This window comes from Macroventuria anomochaeta (genome assembly GCF_010093625.1).
Source record: "Macroventuria anomochaeta strain CBS 525.71 unplaced genomic scaffold BU25scaffold_2, whole genome shotgun sequence".
Classification (NCBI taxonomy): domain Eukaryota; kingdom Fungi; phylum Ascomycota; class Dothideomycetes; order Pleosporales; family Didymellaceae; genus Macroventuria; species Macroventuria anomochaeta.
In genome coordinates, this window is record NW_022985363.1 from 193,530 (window position 1) to 213,168 (window position 19,639).

Below are 19,639 nucleotides of genomic sequence, written 5' to 3' on the forward strand. Positions count from 1 at the left end.
AATATTTGACTCGAATACGTTGTGACATTGCGCTCGCTGGGGTATCTATATCGCTAACTATGCATTCAGATCATGACTCCTTCTCCTTGCAACACCAACGGACGCCTAGCCCATGCTATTGTACTGCTCAACAGGGGCAAGCATGTCCCACTGCAGCCCCTCGCCCGCATCAGCAGCGGGCTCCAAACCCGCCAGACCCATCACAGCATCCATCTCGGCCTCTTCATTGAACAGACTCAGCTGGTCAAAGCGGTGATCGAAGTACCCATCCATCGCCTTCCCGTCAGCCCCCAGCGCAGCGCCCTCTGTGAAGTACGGCATGGGCGTCTGCGGCATACTCGGCGTTGCACTCTCGAACAGGCTCAGCTCTTCGCCAGGGTTGAGACCGCCGATCCAGAACTGTCCGCCGGCTGCTGCGTCGCGCTCCAAAATCGCTGCGCTCGCTTCATCTTCGCTCATGTTGTGTATTGCTTTCAGGTGTCGCCGCAGATCGACGTCGCGGTGGAAGCGGAACTCGCAGTCCGATTTGATGCAGGGGATTTCGCGCTCTTTTTCGTAGCCCACGCCGGTTAAGAGGGTGAGCATAGAAGGGTCCTCCTTCTTTCTGCTCTTCGCTGCGAGACGGCGCTCTTTGCGATTTCCTTGCCCGAGGTGGTGGGTGCGGATGTGGTTGTCGAGTGAGGACTTTGCTTTGAATGAGTGACCGCACGCGTTCTCGCCGTTCCAGCCAGCAAGATCGGCGTGTTTCGAGTCGTTTACCGCGGTGGGGACGCAGTGGTATTTGAATTGATGCTCGTGTACGGTTTGGATATGCACTGTCAAATTGTGCTTGCGCGTGAAGAGAGCGCTGCAGTGCGGTTTGGGACACGGGTAGCGGGCGGCGGTGTCGCTGTGGACGGTTTCGGTGTGGGATTTGAGATTGGCTTCGTTCTTGAACCTTTGGCCGCATTCGGGGCATACTGGGGGGTGGCATTCGACAGAGTGGTCGTGCAATTGCTCCACTGTTGCGAAAGATAGTGGGTTCTTTGGTATGGTAGTAGTACCAGAGTCAGTCTCCATGGCCTCCGCTCCGGTACCAGGGGTAACGCATAGCATGCAATATAGTGCCTCCTCTTGCTCCGTGCCATGGGCCTTGGAGATGTGCTTTTGTAGTGCGTTGTCCGTCTGGTATCCCTTTGTGCACCTCTCATTCGTCTCTGGATCAACGAAGGTGCATGGGTACGGCTTCACCTCCAGATGTTGGCTCTTGATGTGTGCCTCCAGCGCTGTCTCTTTCCTGAACGACTCTTGGCATGGAGCGTATTCGGTGCAGTAGAACTTCGATTCGTGGACGTCCTTGTGTCGCTGAAGTCGACCGGCCGATGTGAAGGTCTTCCCGCAACCTTCCCAGTCGCACACGTGCGCTCCTTGGTCGTTCGATCCACTGTGGGCGTTCTTCAAGTGTCGCTGTAAGTGGTCTTTTCGAGGAAACGTCTTGTCGCAGCCTACTTCGCGACAGGCGAAAGGTCGTTCCTTGTTGTGGCTGCGCATGTGTGACTCGAGACGGCATGGTCGATTGAAGCGCTGTCCGCAGCCGTCAACTTCGCAGACGAAGTGCCATTGTCGGCGGGCCTCGCTGTCTGCCCTCCGGGCACCGTTGTCGGTGAAGTTCACTTTCTGGTCCGCCGAATCATCTGAGGCCCAGCCCAAATCAGGCGAAGTCGCCGCAGGGACTGTGTGCTGTTAGCATGCGGAAGCGACGCCATGACTGTGGAGGAAGGCATACCGGTGCGAGACTTCTTCTGCGGCACGGTAGCAGCACTGCCGTCTGTCTTGCGTTTCACAGCCATTGCAATGCCTGTGAATGCATCCAGAGCGGAGGTCCGTGGATGGCGTAGCAAAATAAAGTGGGTTTTGGCGAACTCTTGGCGTGTGGAGCTCGTCAAGATGATTGGCGCGCGATTGGAGCTTTTTTGTTGCGGCTGCCTCTTTGACATGCTACGATACAACACCAGTTCCCCGAACTCCACGACGCACGCTTTCCACTCCCTACGATCTACACACACACGTACATACCTCGGCTGCGATCATGTCTGACTACGGCGGCGACGACGGTGGCTTTGATGACGGCGGTTACGAGTACGTGCATGGCTCGCTTGCACTGCGCAGCACTGGCGCAGCTGGAACAGCAGGGCATAGAAGGCAGGCGCTGACTTGAAGCAGTGGCGGCGCCATCGACTTCGATGAGGAAGCAGAACCAGAAGTCATGGACGACGTCGACGATGCTGAGGGCGGCGAGGACCCAGAAGTGGACGACAACATCGTAGTATCAGGAGATGCAAGCGCTGCAGCTGCTTCGAAAGACAAAGTCAAAAACTCAGTCGATGCTGAGAAGGAGAAGAAGGTCCCCAACGAGAACCGCACGACAACGCCATACATGACAAAGTACGAGAAGGCGCGTGTGTTGGGTACGAGGGCGCTGCAGATCAGGTGGGCTCCAGACTATGGCAGACGATATGTGTGGTAGTTGAGGCTGACAACTGTGCAGTGGAAACGCTCCCGTCCTGATCGACGTCGAGGGCATGACAGATCCCCTTCAGATTGCGGCCAAGGAGCTGCGCGAGAAGAAGATCCCCCTCGTAGTACGAAGATACCTGCCCGACGGCTTCTACGAGGACTGGACGTGCGAGGAGCTGCTGATATAAGGTAATGAGAGTGTTTGTCTTGGCTGCATTGGGCTTGGAGTTTTTGGTAGGAAAACTGAATGTCCGCTGGGGCATCTTCGGCGTTTGAGTGGCTGCGCATCTATACCTCCCGAATCAGAACCGAGTTTCGCGCAGTCCCCAAGTCTTGTCCGCGTCTCTACGTGCACCGGGTGCGGACCCGACATCTTAATCTGGCAATTCCGCCCTAAAGCTGCCCGTGTGGAGGGGCCTCTTACCCCACCAACGTCACTGATGAAGACAGCTTCAAAACTGCCCTTGCTCCGTCCATTGACGCTGCATACCGTGACACCACGCTTCCACCACCACGCCTTCCTTCCATACTACAGCAGACGAACCATCATGTCTTTCGAAACCACCGGCACCATCGCTTCCTTCGGGGGCAAGCTGCTCCAGCTCAAGCACAAGTCGTCGAGCACCAATACAGACATGGCCCTCAATGTCTTCCTGCCGCCCCAGGCATTGAAGTCCGGCGCGAAGGTCCCAGTGCTGTTCTACCTGTCCGGCCTCACGTGCACGGCAGCCAACTGCTCTGAGAAGGGCTTCTTCCAGCACGGTGCTAGCAAGCACGGCATCGCCATTGTATACCCAGACACATCACCCAGTGCGTTACTTGCTATTGGTGGCTCAGTACCTGACTGACTTGCCGACTAGGGGGCCTGAACATCGAGGGTGAGGACGAGTCCTACGACTTTGGGTCCGGTGCTGGTTTCTACATCGACGCAACCAAGGAGCCGTGGACAAAGGGCTACAACATGTACTCGTACATTACAAAGGAGCTTCCCGAGGCGCTCTTCTCACAGTTCAAGGAGCTCGACTCGAGCAAGGTCAGCATCACAGGTCACAGCATGGGGGGACATGGTGCTTTGACATTGTTCCTGAAGAACCCCGGAAAGTACAAGTCCGTCTCTGCTTTCGCACCTGTTGCGAACCCCATCAACGCACCTTGGGGGCAGAAGGCGTTCAAGGGATACTTTGGCGAGGACCAGGAGGAGTGGAAGAAGCACGATGCCACAGAGCTTGTCAAGCAGTGGAAGGGGCCGCTCGAGATTCTCATCGATGTCGTGCGTATCCTCTTCGATGCTTGTCTTGAGGAAAGCTAACCAATTGCAGGGCACGGGTGACAACTTCTACAAGCAGAAGCAGCTGCTGCCAGAGAACTTCATTGAGGCAGCCAAGCAGGCCGGCAACGACAAGGGCATCCAACTTCGCCTGCAGCCCGACTACGACCACAGCTACTACTTCATGGCCTCTTTCGCGGATGACCACGTCGAGTGGGCGGCGAAGCACTTGAACGCGTAGTACGTGGATCGAACTGGATGACTGAACAAGACACGCTGATTGCTGTGGAAGCGATTCGAGCAGTAGACACAAGTTGTAGGATGATACGAGTCTCAGGGGTGTGGAAGGGAGACGAAGGTTGGAATGTGTTGTATATAGTTAGCTCCAACCGAGATGCTGAACACCAATTTCCGATTGCCTCGAAGTGAGTCTCACACATACCAAAGCAACACTCAGCGGACCTTATCAAACTTGTGCAATAATTGATGGTCCGTGTCACGCGACGGCGGGTTCGGGCAGCAGTTGACAGCCCACCAGAGCCCGGGCACATCACATTTGACGAGCAGCATACACAAGCCAGCTGCACGTCAACAAAAGGGCCAACAGCACCTGCCCTCTGTCTCGCCAGCGTGAAAGGACTCTGATCTGCCAGCCCCAGTATTTATTCCAGCTCATTCACCAGCATCCCTGCAAATCGCCTGCACGTCACTCGAGCGTGCCCCGCCGAAGCCTACTTTCACCGCCCGCAACATTCCCACAATGAAGTCCTCGCCCCGCCCAAGCACTCGGTAGCATATCACATCACCTCGAATTAAACCTCAATCATACTGTACCCTCTCTTGTATGGTTGAACCCCGCACCGACTGCCCTTGATTACACACAAACTGTTCTGCATTTGAGACGGCGGAGGAAATGGAGGCCCAGGTAGGCTCTCACACGCCTCCACTGTAGAGCTCTCTGCTGACCATCATTGCTTCTGCAGGTCGAAAATGCCATCCAAATCGCCTCGGACCCCACCTCGAACCAGCAGCTGCGCGGCCAGGCGATAGAATACCTCAACCAGCTGCGAGCTGAAGGCACAGCATGGCAGGCCTCGCTAGCTCTGTTCATCCGCGACCCACGTCCCTCCGACATCATTCGCCATACTTCCCTCGACCTCGTCAACAATGCCGTCCAGGAGCACCGGCTCGACGAGCAGAGCCTCGCATACATCAAGGATACGCTCATGAGTCACATTCGCCAGTCGTATGCGCCTGGCAGTAGCTCGACCGACACAAATCATATCCAGAACAAGCTGATGCAGACTATGACTTATCTCTTTGTAGTGTTATACCCTTCTTCATGGCAGTCTTTCTTCGACGATTTCCGCGCACTGGCCGACCAGGCAGCCATTGGCAGCGCCAACACCGCTACGACTTTCCTATACCTGCGCGTACTTGGCCAAATACACGATGAAATCGCCGATCAGCTTGTGGCGAGGCCTGAAGACGAGAAGAAGCGCAACACCGAGTTGAAGGACCTGATTCGACAGCGAGATGCTCAAAAGATTTCAGTATCATGGCAGGAGATTCTGGGCAAGTGGAGAGAAATTGATCTAGGTCTCGTTGAGATGTGTCTGCGGACCATCGGTCGATGGGTCAGCTGGACGGACATCAACCTCATTGTGAACCAGTCCATGATCAGCACATTCCTGGAAATGGCTGGGCAGCAAGGCATCAGCGACCCCGAGAGTCCAGCTGGCCGAGTCCGAGATGCAGCCATCGATACCTTCTCCGAGATTGTGGGCAAGAAGATGAGCCCAGGGGACAAGATTGAGCTCATACTGTTCCTCAATCTCTCGGAAGTTGTTGGCCAGCTCCTTGGAAGCCCTGCGCTGGCAGAATACAACAGCCCGAACTACGATAACGACCTTGCGGAGACCGTAGCGAAACTCGTCAACAACATCGTCTTTGACGTTGTCAAGATCTTGGAGAGTGACTCTGCCAACGACGAGACCCGCCAGCGGGCTGACGACCTCATTCGAATCTTCACGCCGTACCTTCTGCGCTTCTTCGCCGACCAATACGATGAAGTCTGTTCGACCGTCATCCCAGCCCTGACCGATCTGCTTACTTTCCTGCGCAAACTCCAGAAAAAGACTGGGTCCGTGCCGCCTCAGTATGCAGCTGTGCTGCCGCCTGTCCTGGACGCCATCATTGCGAAGATGAAGTACGACGACACCGCATCGTGGGGCGAGGAGGACGAGCAAACAGATGAGGCCGAATTCCAGGATCTGCGAAGACGTCTACATGTGCTGCAACAGACAGTCACAGCTATCGACGAGCCATACTACATTGAGACTCTCAGCCGAGTGGTGAATGGAACATTTGGACGTCTGTCGCAGGGTGATCAGAGCCTGAACTGGCGTGATCTGGAACTGGCTTTGTACGAGATGTACCTGTTTGGAGAACTCGCAGTCAGGAACCAGGGTTTGTATGCAAAGCGTGAACCGTCATCTGTTGCTGCTCAGCAGCTTGTGGGTATGATGCACAGCATGATCGATTCAGGTAAGCACGCTCAAGACTCGAGAATGAACATGCAATACTAACATCGTCTAGGGCTTGCAAACTACTCACATCCTGCCGTTCAGCTTCAGTACATGGAGATATGCGTCCGATACTATCAGTTCTTTGAGCAAAACCCTCAGCTGATCCCCAAGGTTCTAGAGAACTTCGTTACATTGACACATAGCAACCATGTCAAGGTCCGCTCACGATCATGGTACCTCTTCCAGCGACTAGTCAAGCATCTGCGAGCCCAACTGGGCAATGTCTCGTACAACATCATTCAGGCCGTTGGAGACTTGCTTACAATCAAGGCGGAGGTCCCTGACACTTCTGAAGATGACATGTCCTCAGACGAGGACGACCAGTCCGCGGATGCCCTTTTCAACTCCCAATTGTACCTGTTTGAGGCAATTGGGTGCATAGCCTCTGCAAACACAGTCTCGACAGAAAACAAGCAGCTGTACGCCCGGACGATCATGAGCCCTTTGTTCGCCGACATGGAACAGACACTTCCTCAGGCTCGAAATGGAGATGAACGATCGATCCTCCAAATCCACCACATCATCATGGCGCTTGGTACGCTTGCGCGTGGATACTCAGATTGGGTTCCCACAGCCAACAATAGCACCGCACCTCTTACCGAAGTCGCCGACGAGTTCACCAAAGCTTCCGAAGCCATCCTCGTCGCCCTTCAGTCCCTCAACACTTCTGGATCGATTCGCCACGCCGCGCGCTTCGCATTCTCGCGACTGATCTCTGTCCTTGGCTCACGACTGCTGCAACAGTTGCCTTCTTGGATCGAGGGGCTTCTCTCGCTCAGCTCTTCTATGGATGAGATCAGCACTTTCCTCAAGGTCCTTGCCCAGGTCATCTTCACATTCAAGTCGGAGATCTCTAGCATCCTAGACACGGTCATGACTCCAGTTCTGCAGCGCATCTTCACAGCGCTGGCAGTAACACCATCGGGCACAGATGACGAGATTCAACTGGCTGAGCTCCGCCGCGAGTACCTGAACTTCATCACTGTTGTTTTAAACCAGAATCTTGGATCTGTGCTCGTCAGCAACGGTACGTTTAGAGCACGCACCTACCTCATTTTCACCACTGACACAGCACAGCCAACCAAGCAACTTTCGAGCCCGTGGTTTCATCGATCGAGACCTTCGCCCGCGATACTCGCGACTACCAGACCGCCCGTCTCGCTATCTGCGTATTCATCCGCATGATCAACGTCTGGAGCGGCCCCGATAAAGTCGGGCCCGGCGCAAACGCAACTCCCACAACACCCGGTACCGAACCTCTGCCTGGCTTCGATAACTATGTCGTCGAGCGCTTCTCTCCTCTCGTCTGGTCGATCCCTGCCTCGCCTGGTTTCAACTCCAAGGACGCACAAGCCAAGCAAGTCCTCTACGAAACCGCCAATCTACAGACCGAGATCATCAAGAAGGTTGGAGAGCCATACGTCGAGCGTCTGCGTGGCGACCTAGGCGGTATGGGTGTTGGTGGAGACGTTGTGGACCAGTATCTGCGCACACTTGCCGGCGCCTTCGAGGGTGCCAAAAAGGAGAAGGAATGGAGGAACTTCTTTGCGCAATTTGTCGAGCGCGCAACGTCAGGAAGGACGTAGAAGTTATCAGAGAATAAGACAGAGCAAAGGATGAAGAGGGATTTCCTATGTATCTCATGGCGACGGCGGCATCATCCGGCGCGCATTGGACGGCATTGGCATGTTTTCGAGATAACCCCATATAGCACCAGTTCGCTTTGTAGCTGGAACAAAGATATCAAAATTCGTAAAAGACTTCAGGGCTTGATGACATTGAGTTCAAACTCATTTCACGAGTGGCAGTCGCCATATCTAGGTCTCGCAAGCATGTCTCTTCTACACCTGCTGCGTGCCACCTTCATTCGCAGCCCGATCATGAAGACCTGTCAAGCTCCGCACTTGATTCCGTCTTTCCGTGCTTCGTCAATGCCTTCGACTCAGACCTTCTCACCCACCATACTCACTCAGCCCTCCCCACCAGCCCCTCTCTCAAACACCTTCACACTCCCATCCCCCTTGACTCGATACAAAAACTCTTTCCCCTTCCCACTGTCATTAGCATCACGCTGCCGCCCATCCTCCTCCTCAAGTCCCAACCCCTCCCACCCAACACTCTGCTCGGTAACCCGGACAACCCCACTTACATCCCGCGCAACCCCCGTATCCAGCACCCTCACCTCCATCACCCTGCGGCTCATATGCGCGACCTTGGTCACCAAATTAAACTGGCTGATTTCGAGCGGCTGCGCAGGCGATGACGGGCTGAGGAGCGGCGTGTCCGCGTGTAAGTGCGTCAGCACATGGGAAACCGTGGGCGTGTTGTGGAGCTGAAGGAGCAGCGACGTGAAAGCGGCAGATGGTGTCGAGGAGAGGGTGAGGAGCACGTCGGGGGTGTCGAGGATGACGAGGGTTTTCCGTGGCGCAGAAGTGGTGGTGGACGTGAGGGCGGATATAGCGCTCGTGAGGGTGGTGCGGAGATGTGCCAGGTCGAGGGACGTGAGGGTGTAGTGTCCTGTGCTTTGGCTGGCCCTTGTTTGCGGTGTCGTCGATGAGGCGATCGTGTTTGAGGTAGGACGTGCGGGTTGCGCGGTGGGTGCAGAGGGACCTCTGGCAGGTAGTGTGCGCCCTGGAGGTCCTCGAGCAGGCAGTATCTGCCCTGGTCGCTGCGGCGGATCGATCTCTTTCGTCAGTCTCGCAGGATGTAATCCTGTCTGAGGTTGCTGGGGTCGTTGCGCCTGCGATTGCTGTGTCTGCGCACCTGTCCCATCGCCCATAACCAGCCCACTCAACCCATCCACGAACGCGAGCCTCTTCTCCCTCTTCAGCCTCTCCAGATCCAGCCCTGCGCCTTTCCTAGCTTCTTGTTTCCAGAAGTCATAGTCTCTCATCCATGACACGAGCACCACATTGTGACCTTCGTCTGCCCCGCCATCTTGTGTGTGGTTGCTCAGCGCATCGCAGAGGAATCGTGTGAGCAGCCAGTTTGCGCTGGCGCCAAGTGTGCTTGTGAGGAGGAGTAGCGAGTCGTCGCGAGGGAGCTTGACATAGGGTTGTACAAGAGGTGGTATGCGCGATGACGAGTTCATCGTGAGCAGATGCGGGGAGAAATTATGAGGGTTAATTTCTGGGATGGCTTGCAAGTTATCGATAAGAGGCGTCCCAAAGTTCCTACCGCTGGAAGCGTTCCGTCACTGCTTCCTGTTGGGTCTGATATATGTAGTTTTGATTCTTTCCAGATTTTTTTGTGCTTTTCTGCTGATTCGCTACCTTTCGTACACCGTCCACCATCAATGATACTCCCGAATGCCTCTGCGCAGGGCAATGCTTGACCGTGCTTTTCTCTACCTTCGTTCCAACCTTGAACCCTCCTCTCCGGGCCACCGCCTGTCATACGCCTTGTCTCTGGTTGGAAGAGTAGCTCACGGTTCGAGTGCCGGCTATGGCGCGATAGGCGGCGACCCACTATGCAACTTCTCCAGCTCTGCTCCTTCCCGGTCTTCACAACCATCCTGCTGCCGCTGCTCGGTTCCCTGAGTCTTTTCGAAGTCCAGATTCAACATCTCTCCAAATCGCGTAATACCTTCAGCAGTCTCCACCGTGCCTGGCTCGACTTCTGTCTCTCTCGCGTTATTGGTGCGATGCCTTTGTTGGCGCTTTAGTTGAATCGTCTCGAACTCAGGCTTCGCCTTGTTTCCGGTTGCCAGTTTTCCCAGCTCCTTGTGGAATAACCACGGGAAGGACATCAAGGGCATGTTCTCCGTGTCCATCCCGCGCACAGCTGCCTGCTGGCCTCGAACGGTCTTCGTATTGCATTCCTTGAGTGCTTCCCTCGTCTGTTGCGCGCTTACAGAGTACATAGCGGCGACGAACGGACCCATATGCTCCCAGTCGGCGATGCTCTTCGCTCCAGCGGCGGTGATGCAGGTTTCTCGGTACTGTGCTTTCAGGACTCCAATAGTCCGACCGAACTCTTCTGCAAATTTGTAGTCTCGAGTCTCTTTGTTATGCGCCAGCACGAAAACGGACCAGGCTTCAAACTCAGTCTGGATACCGTGCTTCGCCATCAACCTCTTCAGGTCGTTATCGTAGTTTGCTTTGATATGCGCTGCCTTCTCTAGCAGAGGCTTGTCGGAAACAATAGCGTCGAGGATTCGCTGATCAAAATTATATTCCTCTGTGGGGGTGAAATCGACAAGCTGCACTTGATCATACAACATACCCAAGATGTTCTTGGACTGGTAGATCCGGTTTGTGGGTAGGTGTCTCTTCTCCATGAAATGAGGCCATTTCATCGGTCTCAGTGTATGTTCCATGATAGCTGGGATACCGCTCTTGGAGTAGTCCACTGCTTGAGAATGTAGCTTCGCCAGTTCCAGGCAGATATTGCTGTCGACACCAGAGGGTTGATCATCAGCTTGTGCCAGGTGCGCGTGAGCGATCTGACCAAGCGAGTCGTTCTTCATATACGTGACGAAGAAGTCGCCAACCTCCGATATGTCAATGGGATCAACCTTCTCTACTGGCTTTTCGGGAGTGAAGTCCATCGGTGGAACATTGACAATCTTCGGTATCAAGTTCTGGTCCCATAAAACCATGTAGTCATCGCCATCGAGGTCACCGCCCGAGCACATGTTGGCGAGATCGCGGTCGCCTGTCTGTGGGAGTACGACAACGTTCTTATGGTGGTGCAGAGCTGGAACATCGACTGCACGAACGACACGGATGTCCCCAGGGTGCAAAGATGGATTGCGCGCGAGTACGCAGATGCCCTCAATAACCTTGTAGTGGCCTTTCCGGCTGGTATCGTCAACTTGAATGAAGATCTCCGGCAGAGTGCTGATCTTCTCTTCCCTGGTTGCATCAAGCCGTGACTGTGGTTCATCACGATGGCCTCGCAATGTACCGGATTCGTCGACACAGCCAAGCACGAAAGCGCCTTCGTCGATAGCAATTCGAGCTTTCTTCTTCAGCTCCTTGATGGCGCTAGCTCGCCAGAGGTTCAGGAGAGACATCATGAACGGCTCTTGGGTGTCCAGAAATCCTTCCAAGACCATGCTGGCCATCGTTAAAGTTGTCTGGTTCATGTCGATGTGTTTCAGAAGACAGTTCAAAGCTTCTGTCTTGTCCGTCATGGCCAGCTCATAAGCATTCACCATTTGTTGCTGCTTCCGGATGAAGACGTCGTCGGGCACACCCAGATCTGACAATATGACAATGATCTGTCGGTTTAAGAACGGCGTGGCAAGAGATGAGCAGCGAATGATCTCGAGGCCGGTATATGGAGCCTCGAACTTGAATTGACTTGGGCGAATGTGAACCTCTTTCTTTGTGATGGCTGGATCAAGTGCAAGCACACCTTTGCAACCGCCCAGACGGAACTGATACAAGGATGGCGGATCGTCGAAAGCGTTATATAGGCCAAGGTCTTGCGCAGCCATTTGAGCCAGGAAAAGAGAAAGTTTCCCCACTCCATCGGTAAAGGTGTAGCCATTCCGCTCGATGTCAGGAATCTTGTGTACATTAACAGTTGTTTGCATGGCGCGAGTGGTGGAGAAGCACTGTCCCAGCCGAGCACCGTACTTGGCGACAGTTTTGATATGGTCGAACTGACCCAAAGTCACACGGATGTCGTGCGCTGACTTGGTGGACGTCGGTGCGTAAAAGTAAGCACCGTGCTCACGAAACTGTGAGTTTCCAAAAGCAAGAAACTCGTAATATCGCCCAGCGACGACGATGCCATTTCTCATGGCACGACTGACTCGATTGAAGAGCTCACCGGCTCTGTCGCCGGAGATGTTCCTTATCGCACCTTCGCCCTTCTCGTCAGAAAACTTGACGCGGATGAACCTGTCGGCGTCCGCAACGTATTGGCGAGTGATCCTGTTGGAGACCTCCATGGTTGGTGATGCGACATGCATCATGGTTGGCGTGATGTTGACGGATCGCTCCATCACACAGTGTTTGGGAATCGACCTCTGCGATGTGATCTTCAAGCGAATTTTGAAGATGTCCATGGGGTCGTAGTAGACGTACTGCTTGTCAACCACCTTTTCGAGGATGTGAATGGCCCGACGAGCATCCATGGATGCCAGCTTCGTGAGGAAGTCGCGAGTCACACTGCTCTCTTTGATATAACCATTCGACAGGCATGCTTCAAGCTGATAGCGTACAGGAAACGTTAGGTGGACTTGATCGACAGCAAAATCTTCGAAGAAAGAGGTCTTGTGCGAAGCCTTGAGATGCGAATGTGTGCCCGTGAACTCTTCACCTAGCATGTTCGAGAGAGACGACGGATGCCCTGAGGATATGGTGAACTGGTCGCAGTCCTGGAACGTGACTCCAAAGTCAACAAGCGCACTACGAAACTCCTTGAACTTGGGTCCAGGCAATGTGCCATTGTCGAATGACAGGCGATAGATAGTCCAGTGACCTGATATTGTTAGCTCAAGTCGCTCGTCAGAAAAATGAAATCCTACCTATGTCGATGATTGCCGAACCCTTGTGATCCATCAAAGGCTGCACTTGCATCTTTTCCCTTGTGCAGCTATCGACCACATCGGTTTTGCGGAAAAAAGTGCTCCAAATATTCCAGACGCGCTCTTTCGTGGGAAACGGAGTATCATCGCTCATCGTTGGCTTCTTCTGGACAAAGAAGTGGGGCGGACGGTCAAATGGAATGATCAAGGCAGATGAGCCACTTCCATCCTGTGTCTTGTGAATGTAAGAAAGTTGAGAGATCGGCAATAGGAAGCAGAATTGGTGGGTTTCATCATCGATCGTCAAAGGAAATTGAATCTCAAGCTCTTTTCGTCTTAGATTCAACATGATCTGGACCCTGCCGATAGTGTCCACTTCGTGCATGTTGACCAGGCTCATCTCTCCAGTCTGTACACCAAAGCTGAGCGAGTTGGCAAAAAGGATGTTGAACTCCTGATACTGGGTGGTTGGATCCACAGGGCTAGGAATGGGTTTCGTGCATGCTGTGCGTTTCTCGCAGCGCACGAAGTCTGGGCCGATGCGAAGCTGAGAAGGCAAGCTGTTCAGAGGAGATCTATGAGATCGGCGTTAGCTATAAGCTTGTAAGCTGAGTAAATAGACCCACTGTAAGGTCACCCATGCATTGTTGTCTCGGCTGAGAAGTTCCATTTCGATCCTTGTCACGGTACCGAACCTGGACGTGGCGAAGTAGATATCTTTGGTCCAGTACTGCTTGGGTATACCAAAAATCTTCACTTTGAACTCCTGCTCCAAATCCCATTGCCCTCTAGTATTGCGCGTAAGAGGCCTGCTTGATGCATTTTGGTGGTTAGAAGGTTGACGAGGGCTGTCGATCCTGGTGGCTGGAGAGACTGGTGTCGACGGTTTTGGTGGGCTGGCAGTCGCGCTCGATCGAGCCTTGAACATCTCACTGATCTGATGACCGTTTAATGTGAAGGATGATTGCTCGCTGGTAGGCATCTCCGGTGCAAAGGGCGAGTCGACCCGACTGGGGCTTGCATCTTGCTGCTCAGGAGTCTTCACGCGGCTGGCTGGGTTCGAGGAAGGTCTAATGACGGGCCGAGTAGGGCCAGCTTGTCTGTTGGAGCCACCAGAGCTGCTCGAGTATGCATGACCGTCCGGGTTGCCACTCTCACCATGCTTGCCGTATCTTCTGTAGCCGCTTTGCAAGCGACCGTTGTTCTGGCGACACATTTTACAAGCTTTAAGCGAGGTCGGATTTCAAGGACCCTCACTCACATTAGCCTTCTCGATTGTCCTAAGGTGTGTCGATGTGTAGGTTGTGTTCGATATTGGTGTGGGGGGGGGGGGGGGGATGGTGTAGAGGAGGTTAGCAAAGTGAGAAGTAGAGTGAAGTAGCTTGTTTATCAGCGCGCTTGCTGTCGTAAAAGCCAAGCAGGAGGGGTAGGTGCGAGAGGTGGCGAGAAGCGTTTGTTTGCGACTGCCAATTTGGTCAGGTCAGGAGCGGTGGAGGGGCGGCCCCGGATGCGGCCAGGTGAAGGCTCGCACGGTTATGCTGCAGCGTAAAGAAAGCCTTTGTGAACTGTAATAGCTCCAGTCTGTGACTTCGGTCAAGTTGCAATGGGTCTGTCGAGGCAGGTGTGATTGTTGTTTGTTGTTTGGAGGGGCGTTGATGAGGATGTAGCGAGATGAATTCAATTGTCAGATCACAGGCGCAATCCGAATGCTCGAAATTGCAAGCACTGTTCCCAGAGAGATGACAGAATCAGACGTTGATGGATACCAACTGGTAGAATTGTGTGAGAGAATGTAGGAGAAGATGAAGTGCTGCTTTGACCAAAACGAGCAGATGGTGAGTGCGACTGGATCTGGCGAGATAGTGATGAAAAAAGTGTTTACCGAAACGACTGCAGTGCTCCTCAAATTCGGTCTTGGGAAATAGAGATGGAATTCGGAACCGAGCCACAGTAGTTAGCGTGGGGGAAGAGTAGTTGGATAAAATTAAGTGTAAGAGAGAGCGCGAGAATGGATAACGATCGCGACGCTAAAGTAAGACAGGCACTAGACAAGTAAAGGCAAATCGAAAGGTACAAGTAAGAATGAGACATAGAGTCTTCAAGCTTTGATCAACTCCTGGGACGCCAGACATGCAGGTACCCGTGCGGCTGCCTGAGACGCGAAATACACAAATGCCAACCATCTATGCAAACGGTGCGCCAAAACATCGAACTCATAGCTCTGTGGTCGTTGCGTCGTCGTCCTCTGGGACTCTTCCGGTGCCTGATGCGAATGCACCGGGTGTTAGTGGTGTACCTGCAAGGAAGTCATCCATGTCAAAGCCCTCTTGTGAACCTCCACGGAGACTGCCTCGCCTCTTCCTTGTCGAACCGCCTTCTTGCACCTGCCCCTGGTCCTCAGTCTCAGATAATGCAAAGCCAACTGTAGTGTGTCGGCGATTTGGAGACATCTGTCGTAAAGCAGAGCGCTTGACAGGCGATAGCTTCTTTGATGTTGAACATGAAGCGAGAGCTGGCTTCTGATTGAATGGCGTTTGCATCGTAGGCACCTTCAAAGACGGGTGACGTTTCTGGCGTTTTGGTGTTGAGCCATTCTGCGAGTCGTGACTGGAGGAGGCGAATGATGCTTCAGCAAAGTTCTCCATAGCCGTGTTGCTGAAGCCTTGGGTTGCTGTCGTGGCTTTTGGCGCAAGGTCCCGGGTATGAATTGCCGACTTTCGTCGCCTGTGCTCTCGTGGTTCCCGAGGAGTCTCTGGCATAGTGCCGTCTCTCTGTGATCGAGATGCTGAGCGGATTGCTAACGAATTTTGCGTCGCAAGCCCCATTGAAGCCAGCACATTCCTACGCAAAGTCCTCAGCTCTTCCAGCTCCTCCTCTTGCTCCCCACAAAGAACATCGAGTCCTTGTGCTTTGGTTTCGAGGGCCGAGAATGTGTTCTGCAAAGAGTGCAACTCCCTTCGAGTCTTATCATGCGCATCCTTCAACTGTCGACTTGTTTGAAGCGTGTCTGTGAGCTTGCTGTTAAGTTTGGTGCACTCCTCTTCAGCTCTGGCAGCAGCGGCTTCCATGTCAGTTGTATACTTGACCCCCAATTCCCTCAATGCATCCACAGAAGACTGCTTGAGTTCTTGGTGGCTGACTTCAAGATCACTGAGTTGCCCAGCGATGGCCTCCAACTCTGATTCAGTCGTTTGAAGTTGATGCTCGAGGTTGATGCCACGTTCTTTGAGCCTCAGGATCTCTTCGGATTGCCTGGACTTCGCCTCGCGCTCGTCATCCAGCTGGCGGCCAGTGTCGCCAAGGCGAGTCTGCAAGTCCTCGTATCGCTCGCCAATAGCACGAAGCTCCTCTTCTGTGTGCTCTAAAGAGTCTCTGACTTCGCTAACTGTACCGTTCAGCTCTCGAACATCGTTTTCGCGGGTACGAAGCTGTTCCTCATGATTCAGGATCGTCGAGCGCAACTCAAGCTCTCTTGCATTGAACTCTTCCTGAGCGGTGCGGAGGGCCTCGTCCGCATTCCGGTTGGCTTCCTTAAACTGTGTTCGGAGCTCATTGAGTTTCACAGAAATGCGGTCCTTCTCATCTGCAAGACCAAGCTTCTCGTCTTCCAACCCATCCAGGTGGAATCGGTCATCTGCCGCTTGCGACTCGAGTGACGAGACCTGTTCGCTTAGCTCTTCCACACGCTTCTCGAGCTCTTGCGATCTTGCTTTCTCCCGGCGAAGTGGCTCCTCTACAGTGTTGCAACGCGTTTCAAGATCTTGACAGATCTGCGCAACCGAGCGTACGATGGAATCGCGCTGATAGGAGTTTTGGCTTTCCAGTTCGGACTTGAGACGATTCCTCCAATCTTGCAGATGCTGGCCAGTAAAGGGAGTTGACTCTTGCTGGAATAATGATATCGATGGACCACTCGGATGACTCGCCGCATGTGAGCATTTCTTGGGAACATGAGGGAGCTTACGCTGCTTGGCAATCAAGGCAGACGCAAGTTGTTGTGGCAGTGATGGCTCCTCGGGCCGCGCTGAGATAGTCAGATTCAACATCAATGAGATTGTAGCGGCAAATGCGTCTCGATGCAAGGAAGCAGCATATGTATGACAAACAATGTCTACAGTTGTCATATGGGTCCGGACGAGGTTCCAGACTTTGCCCTGTAATGTTGTCGATGAAAGAGCCAGTAGTAGTTTCGCGCTCAAAGCCGCGCAACCTGACGAGACAGCAGACAATGTATCGACCAAAGTGACAAGGTTGGTCAATGGGCGGGCAGCTGAATCTGCGACGCAAGCATCGAGGGTGTCTGAGAGTAATGTCCGGAACAAGCTGTCTTGCATTTGAGGCTATTTCGGTCAGTCTCGTCAAAGGAAGTGTTCGACGCTCTACTCACGGCAAAAACAGGGAGAGACACTAGTAGGATCTCACGCAGAGAGTCGGCGTCCGCAAGCTCCTCCAGTGTAGCCAAACAGCGCTGATATTGTGTTACAATTTCCATGGGAAGATTGTTTGCACCTGTGATCATTGCGTAGAAACATAAGGCCTCAAGTTGAACGGCCGGGTTTATACCTTCACGTAAAATCTTGGCTGGAAGCTTGGGGAAGATGTTCTTCGCTAAAGCGCTGGAGTTTGGCCAGCCTGCTCGTGCCTCGATATCAACGAAACGCAACGTTCTCACAGCGATCCGTATGCCTTCAATGGCCTCGGCGTCTGACACGCCAACGTCTCCCTTCGTAGCCCAGATCACACTGAGGTAGGTCAAGTTGATGGTCTTGTACAGCCCGTTGGTAGAACCAAAAAGCTTGCGTCCAGATGCCGTTGTCCATTGCTTCTCGACACCTGCTGTCGACATTGGCTGCTCTAGCCCAAAGTTCTGTGAAGCACTGAAATCTTCCGCATGCTCTGCGAGAATGACTATTCCAAAGCACCACACCAGCAACATGGAGTTTTGTCCGGTACCATTTGAAGATAGGATGTGACACAGTTCTCGATCGAACTGCTGTCGTACCTCGGATGGCAGAAGGCTGAGGAGCTTTCGACACGCTCCATTGAGCATGCTGTAGACAGGCCGGAGTGTGCTTACATCTGGATTTTGCGTGGCTCGCTCGAACACGCGGAGGAAGAACGACTGAGCACTTGCGGGTAGTGAGATGGACTCTGGAAGCGGTCTGGATAGAAGTTGTACGCATAGTCCCAGATACTGAAAGCCTCAGCGTGGATTAGCTAAACACAATGTCAGACTCACATCGTCGAAGTCTCGTTGTGAAGTGTTTGCTTTCACTAGCAGAGCGTTGAGAAGTCCTGGACTTTGCAGCAAGAGCTTCTCAGTGAACTCTGGAGAGCAACCTGTAGGAATCATCAGCTAATACCGTTACGATACAGCATAGATTCATGCGTACAGAGAAGCTGCAACACGTGCGAAGTGTATGCCCATAGTGGCAATGCATCGCAAACGAGTGTGGCCAGCCTCGTCATGGCACATGGTGGTCGATCATGGATGCAGGACTGTATGGTCACTTCATCCGCATGAGCAAGAAGATCTTTCAATTTCTGTATTGTCTGCGCGTCAGCATCCGCAGATCAACTGCACACGCATCAAGTCATTTGCCGTCTTGTGCTACTGTCAAAGCTGGGAAGATGCGGGGCAAATACTTACGGACAATGAGGCCGGGTATGGACATTCAATTATCCTCGTCAGTTCTGACGACAACTCCGATCTGATATCCATCTCCATGCCGGGTCGAGTCAAGTTGCGCGGAGTAAGTCCAGATGCTCGTAGTGGAGCGTGAACGAGATTGTTTGGGGTCGCACTGGCATGACAACCGAGCCGCCGCGCTTGCACGAAAAACACGCGCTCTCACGTTTCGCCAGCAGCCTTTGCAACGCCAGCATCAGACATTGACCTCAATTCGGCTTGTTCCATCCTGTGCGGCGAGACGTCACTTTAGCTTTGTTTTTTTGTCTATCCCCCTTCCTACTCCGCGGGTATAGCTCGGGCGCTTTGTTGCTTTGGGCAGCTGCTTATGTTGAGGCATGCACCTTCACAGCCCAGCGCTCCATCAGACCTCAACGACTTCGGAAGACGTCTGGTTTTAGCGCAGTCGCGTGCCGTTACAGCGGCATTTGAACCGGGTTTGACGCCCCGCTGTCATCGATCACGAAAGGCCTAAGATCGCATTGAGGAACAAGAGTGGGATGAATTGGCGAAGGATGCAAAGCCTCTACCCCCACGCATCTTCTCAGCCAGCGTTCATGCGCTGCACGAACCAGGATTCCGTGTTCTCGTGAGTAATTGTATCACTAGCACCCAATGACCACCGACGAGTGTTTGCCATGCATTCGCAGTTGCAGTTGCAGGGAACGTCGAGAGCCTCAAGCTCTTGAGGATTCCCATGGTCCAAGCTATCGGACAACCCCGCTCACCACGATCCTATCTCAGATCATGGCATGCAGCTTTGAACTGCGCCGCATCTTCGCATTATACGAATTTGAAGCTCGTATGCCACCGTTGGAGATCCAAGGTGCCTCGTCACGCGACGGCGACAGGTCGGAACGTTACCCGGATTCTCGTTCAAAACACAACTGTCGCCCTGGTCTTCCCCGCAATTACCTTGCTTTTTACAGACCCCTTGCAGATGACCATGCAGCACATCCATCGCACGTTGCTGCGCGAGCCGAAAGTCTGAGACGTGATCAAAATCTCGTCAGCCTCTCACGCCTAGATGCCTTTGAGGCTTTACCTGTGCGCCGCTGCTCGACATGATGCCCACAAGGCGAGTAGCGCCAGCAGCGTCTAGTCCGAGGCTATCCTCG

The 19,639-nt window shown here is 53.5% G+C and overlaps 7 protein-coding genes across 7 annotated transcripts; 3 read left to right on the forward strand and 4 right to left on the reverse strand.

Moving 5' to 3' along the window:
• Positions 1–105: 105 nt before the first annotated feature.
• Positions 106–1,829, reverse strand: BU25DRAFT_453771 (uncharacterized protein; the record flags this gene model as incomplete). The annotated part of the gene is made up of 2 exons (XM_033709820.1): positions 106–1,712; positions 1,766–1,829. 2 exons carry the CDS (start codon positions 1,827–1,829, stop codon positions 106–108), a joined length of 1,671 nt encoding a protein of 556 aa, XP_033566750.1.
• Positions 1,830–2,068: 239 nt separating this feature from the next.
• BU25DRAFT_357075 (DNA-directed RNA polymerases I) lies at positions 2,069–2,816 on the forward strand (the record flags this gene model as incomplete). The annotated part of the gene is made up of 3 exons (XM_033703563.1): positions 2,069–2,118; positions 2,200–2,469; positions 2,528–2,816. The coding sequence occupies 3 exons, from the start codon at positions 2,069–2,071 to the stop codon at positions 2,682–2,684; spliced, it is 477 nt and encodes a 158-aa protein (XP_033566751.1). The 3' UTR covers positions 2,685–2,816.
• Positions 2,817–3,044: 228 nt separating this feature from the next.
• BU25DRAFT_427440 (S-formylglutathione hydrol) lies at positions 3,045–4,083 on the forward strand (the record flags this gene model as incomplete). Its single annotated transcript, XM_033708443.1, has 4 exons — positions 3,045–3,306; positions 3,357–3,766; positions 3,816–4,003; positions 4,056–4,083. 4 exons carry the CDS (start codon positions 3,045–3,047, stop codon positions 4,081–4,083), a joined length of 888 nt encoding a protein of 295 aa, XP_033566752.1.
• Positions 4,084–4,336: 253 nt separating this feature from the next.
• On the forward strand, positions 4,337–8,091 carry BU25DRAFT_382105 (Exportin-T). The gene is made up of 4 exons (XM_033704228.1): positions 4,337–4,688; positions 4,747–6,310; positions 6,362–7,378; positions 7,429–8,091. The coding sequence occupies exons 1-4, from the start codon at positions 4,677–4,679 to the stop codon at positions 7,935–7,937; spliced, it is 3,102 nt and encodes a 1,033-aa protein (XP_033566753.1). The 5' UTR covers positions 4,337–4,676; the 3' UTR covers positions 7,938–8,091.
• A 34-nt stretch (positions 8,092–8,125) lies between these two features.
• BU25DRAFT_382108 (uncharacterized protein) lies at positions 8,126–9,521 on the reverse strand. The gene has a single exon (XM_033704229.1). The coding sequence runs from the start codon at positions 9,440–9,442 to the stop codon at positions 8,321–8,323; it is 1,122 nt and encodes a 373-aa protein (XP_033566754.1). The 5' UTR covers positions 9,443–9,521; the 3' UTR covers positions 8,126–8,320.
• Positions 9,522–9,898: 377 nt separating this feature from the next.
• BU25DRAFT_357086 (RdRP-domain-containing protein) lies at positions 9,899–13,997 on the reverse strand (the record flags this gene model as incomplete). The annotated part of the gene is made up of 4 exons (XM_033703564.1): positions 13,459–13,997; positions 12,833–13,407; positions 10,916–12,786; positions 9,899–10,867 (listed from the first exon to the last, which is right to left on the reverse strand). Coding segments are annotated over exons 1-4 (3,771 nt in total), but the record flags the coding sequence as incomplete, so codon positions are not given.
• A 793-nt stretch (positions 13,998–14,790) lies between these two features.
• On the reverse strand, positions 14,791–18,732 carry BU25DRAFT_382111 (uncharacterized protein). The gene is made up of 5 exons (XM_033704230.1): positions 18,483–18,732; positions 18,226–18,376; positions 18,072–18,172; positions 17,220–18,026; positions 14,791–17,172 (listed from the first exon to the last, which is right to left on the reverse strand). Exons 1-5 carry the CDS (start codon positions 18,558–18,560, stop codon positions 15,046–15,048), a joined length of 3,264 nt encoding a protein of 1,087 aa, XP_033566756.1. The 5' UTR covers positions 18,561–18,732; the 3' UTR covers positions 14,791–15,045.
• Positions 18,733–19,639: the final 907 nt, after the last annotated feature.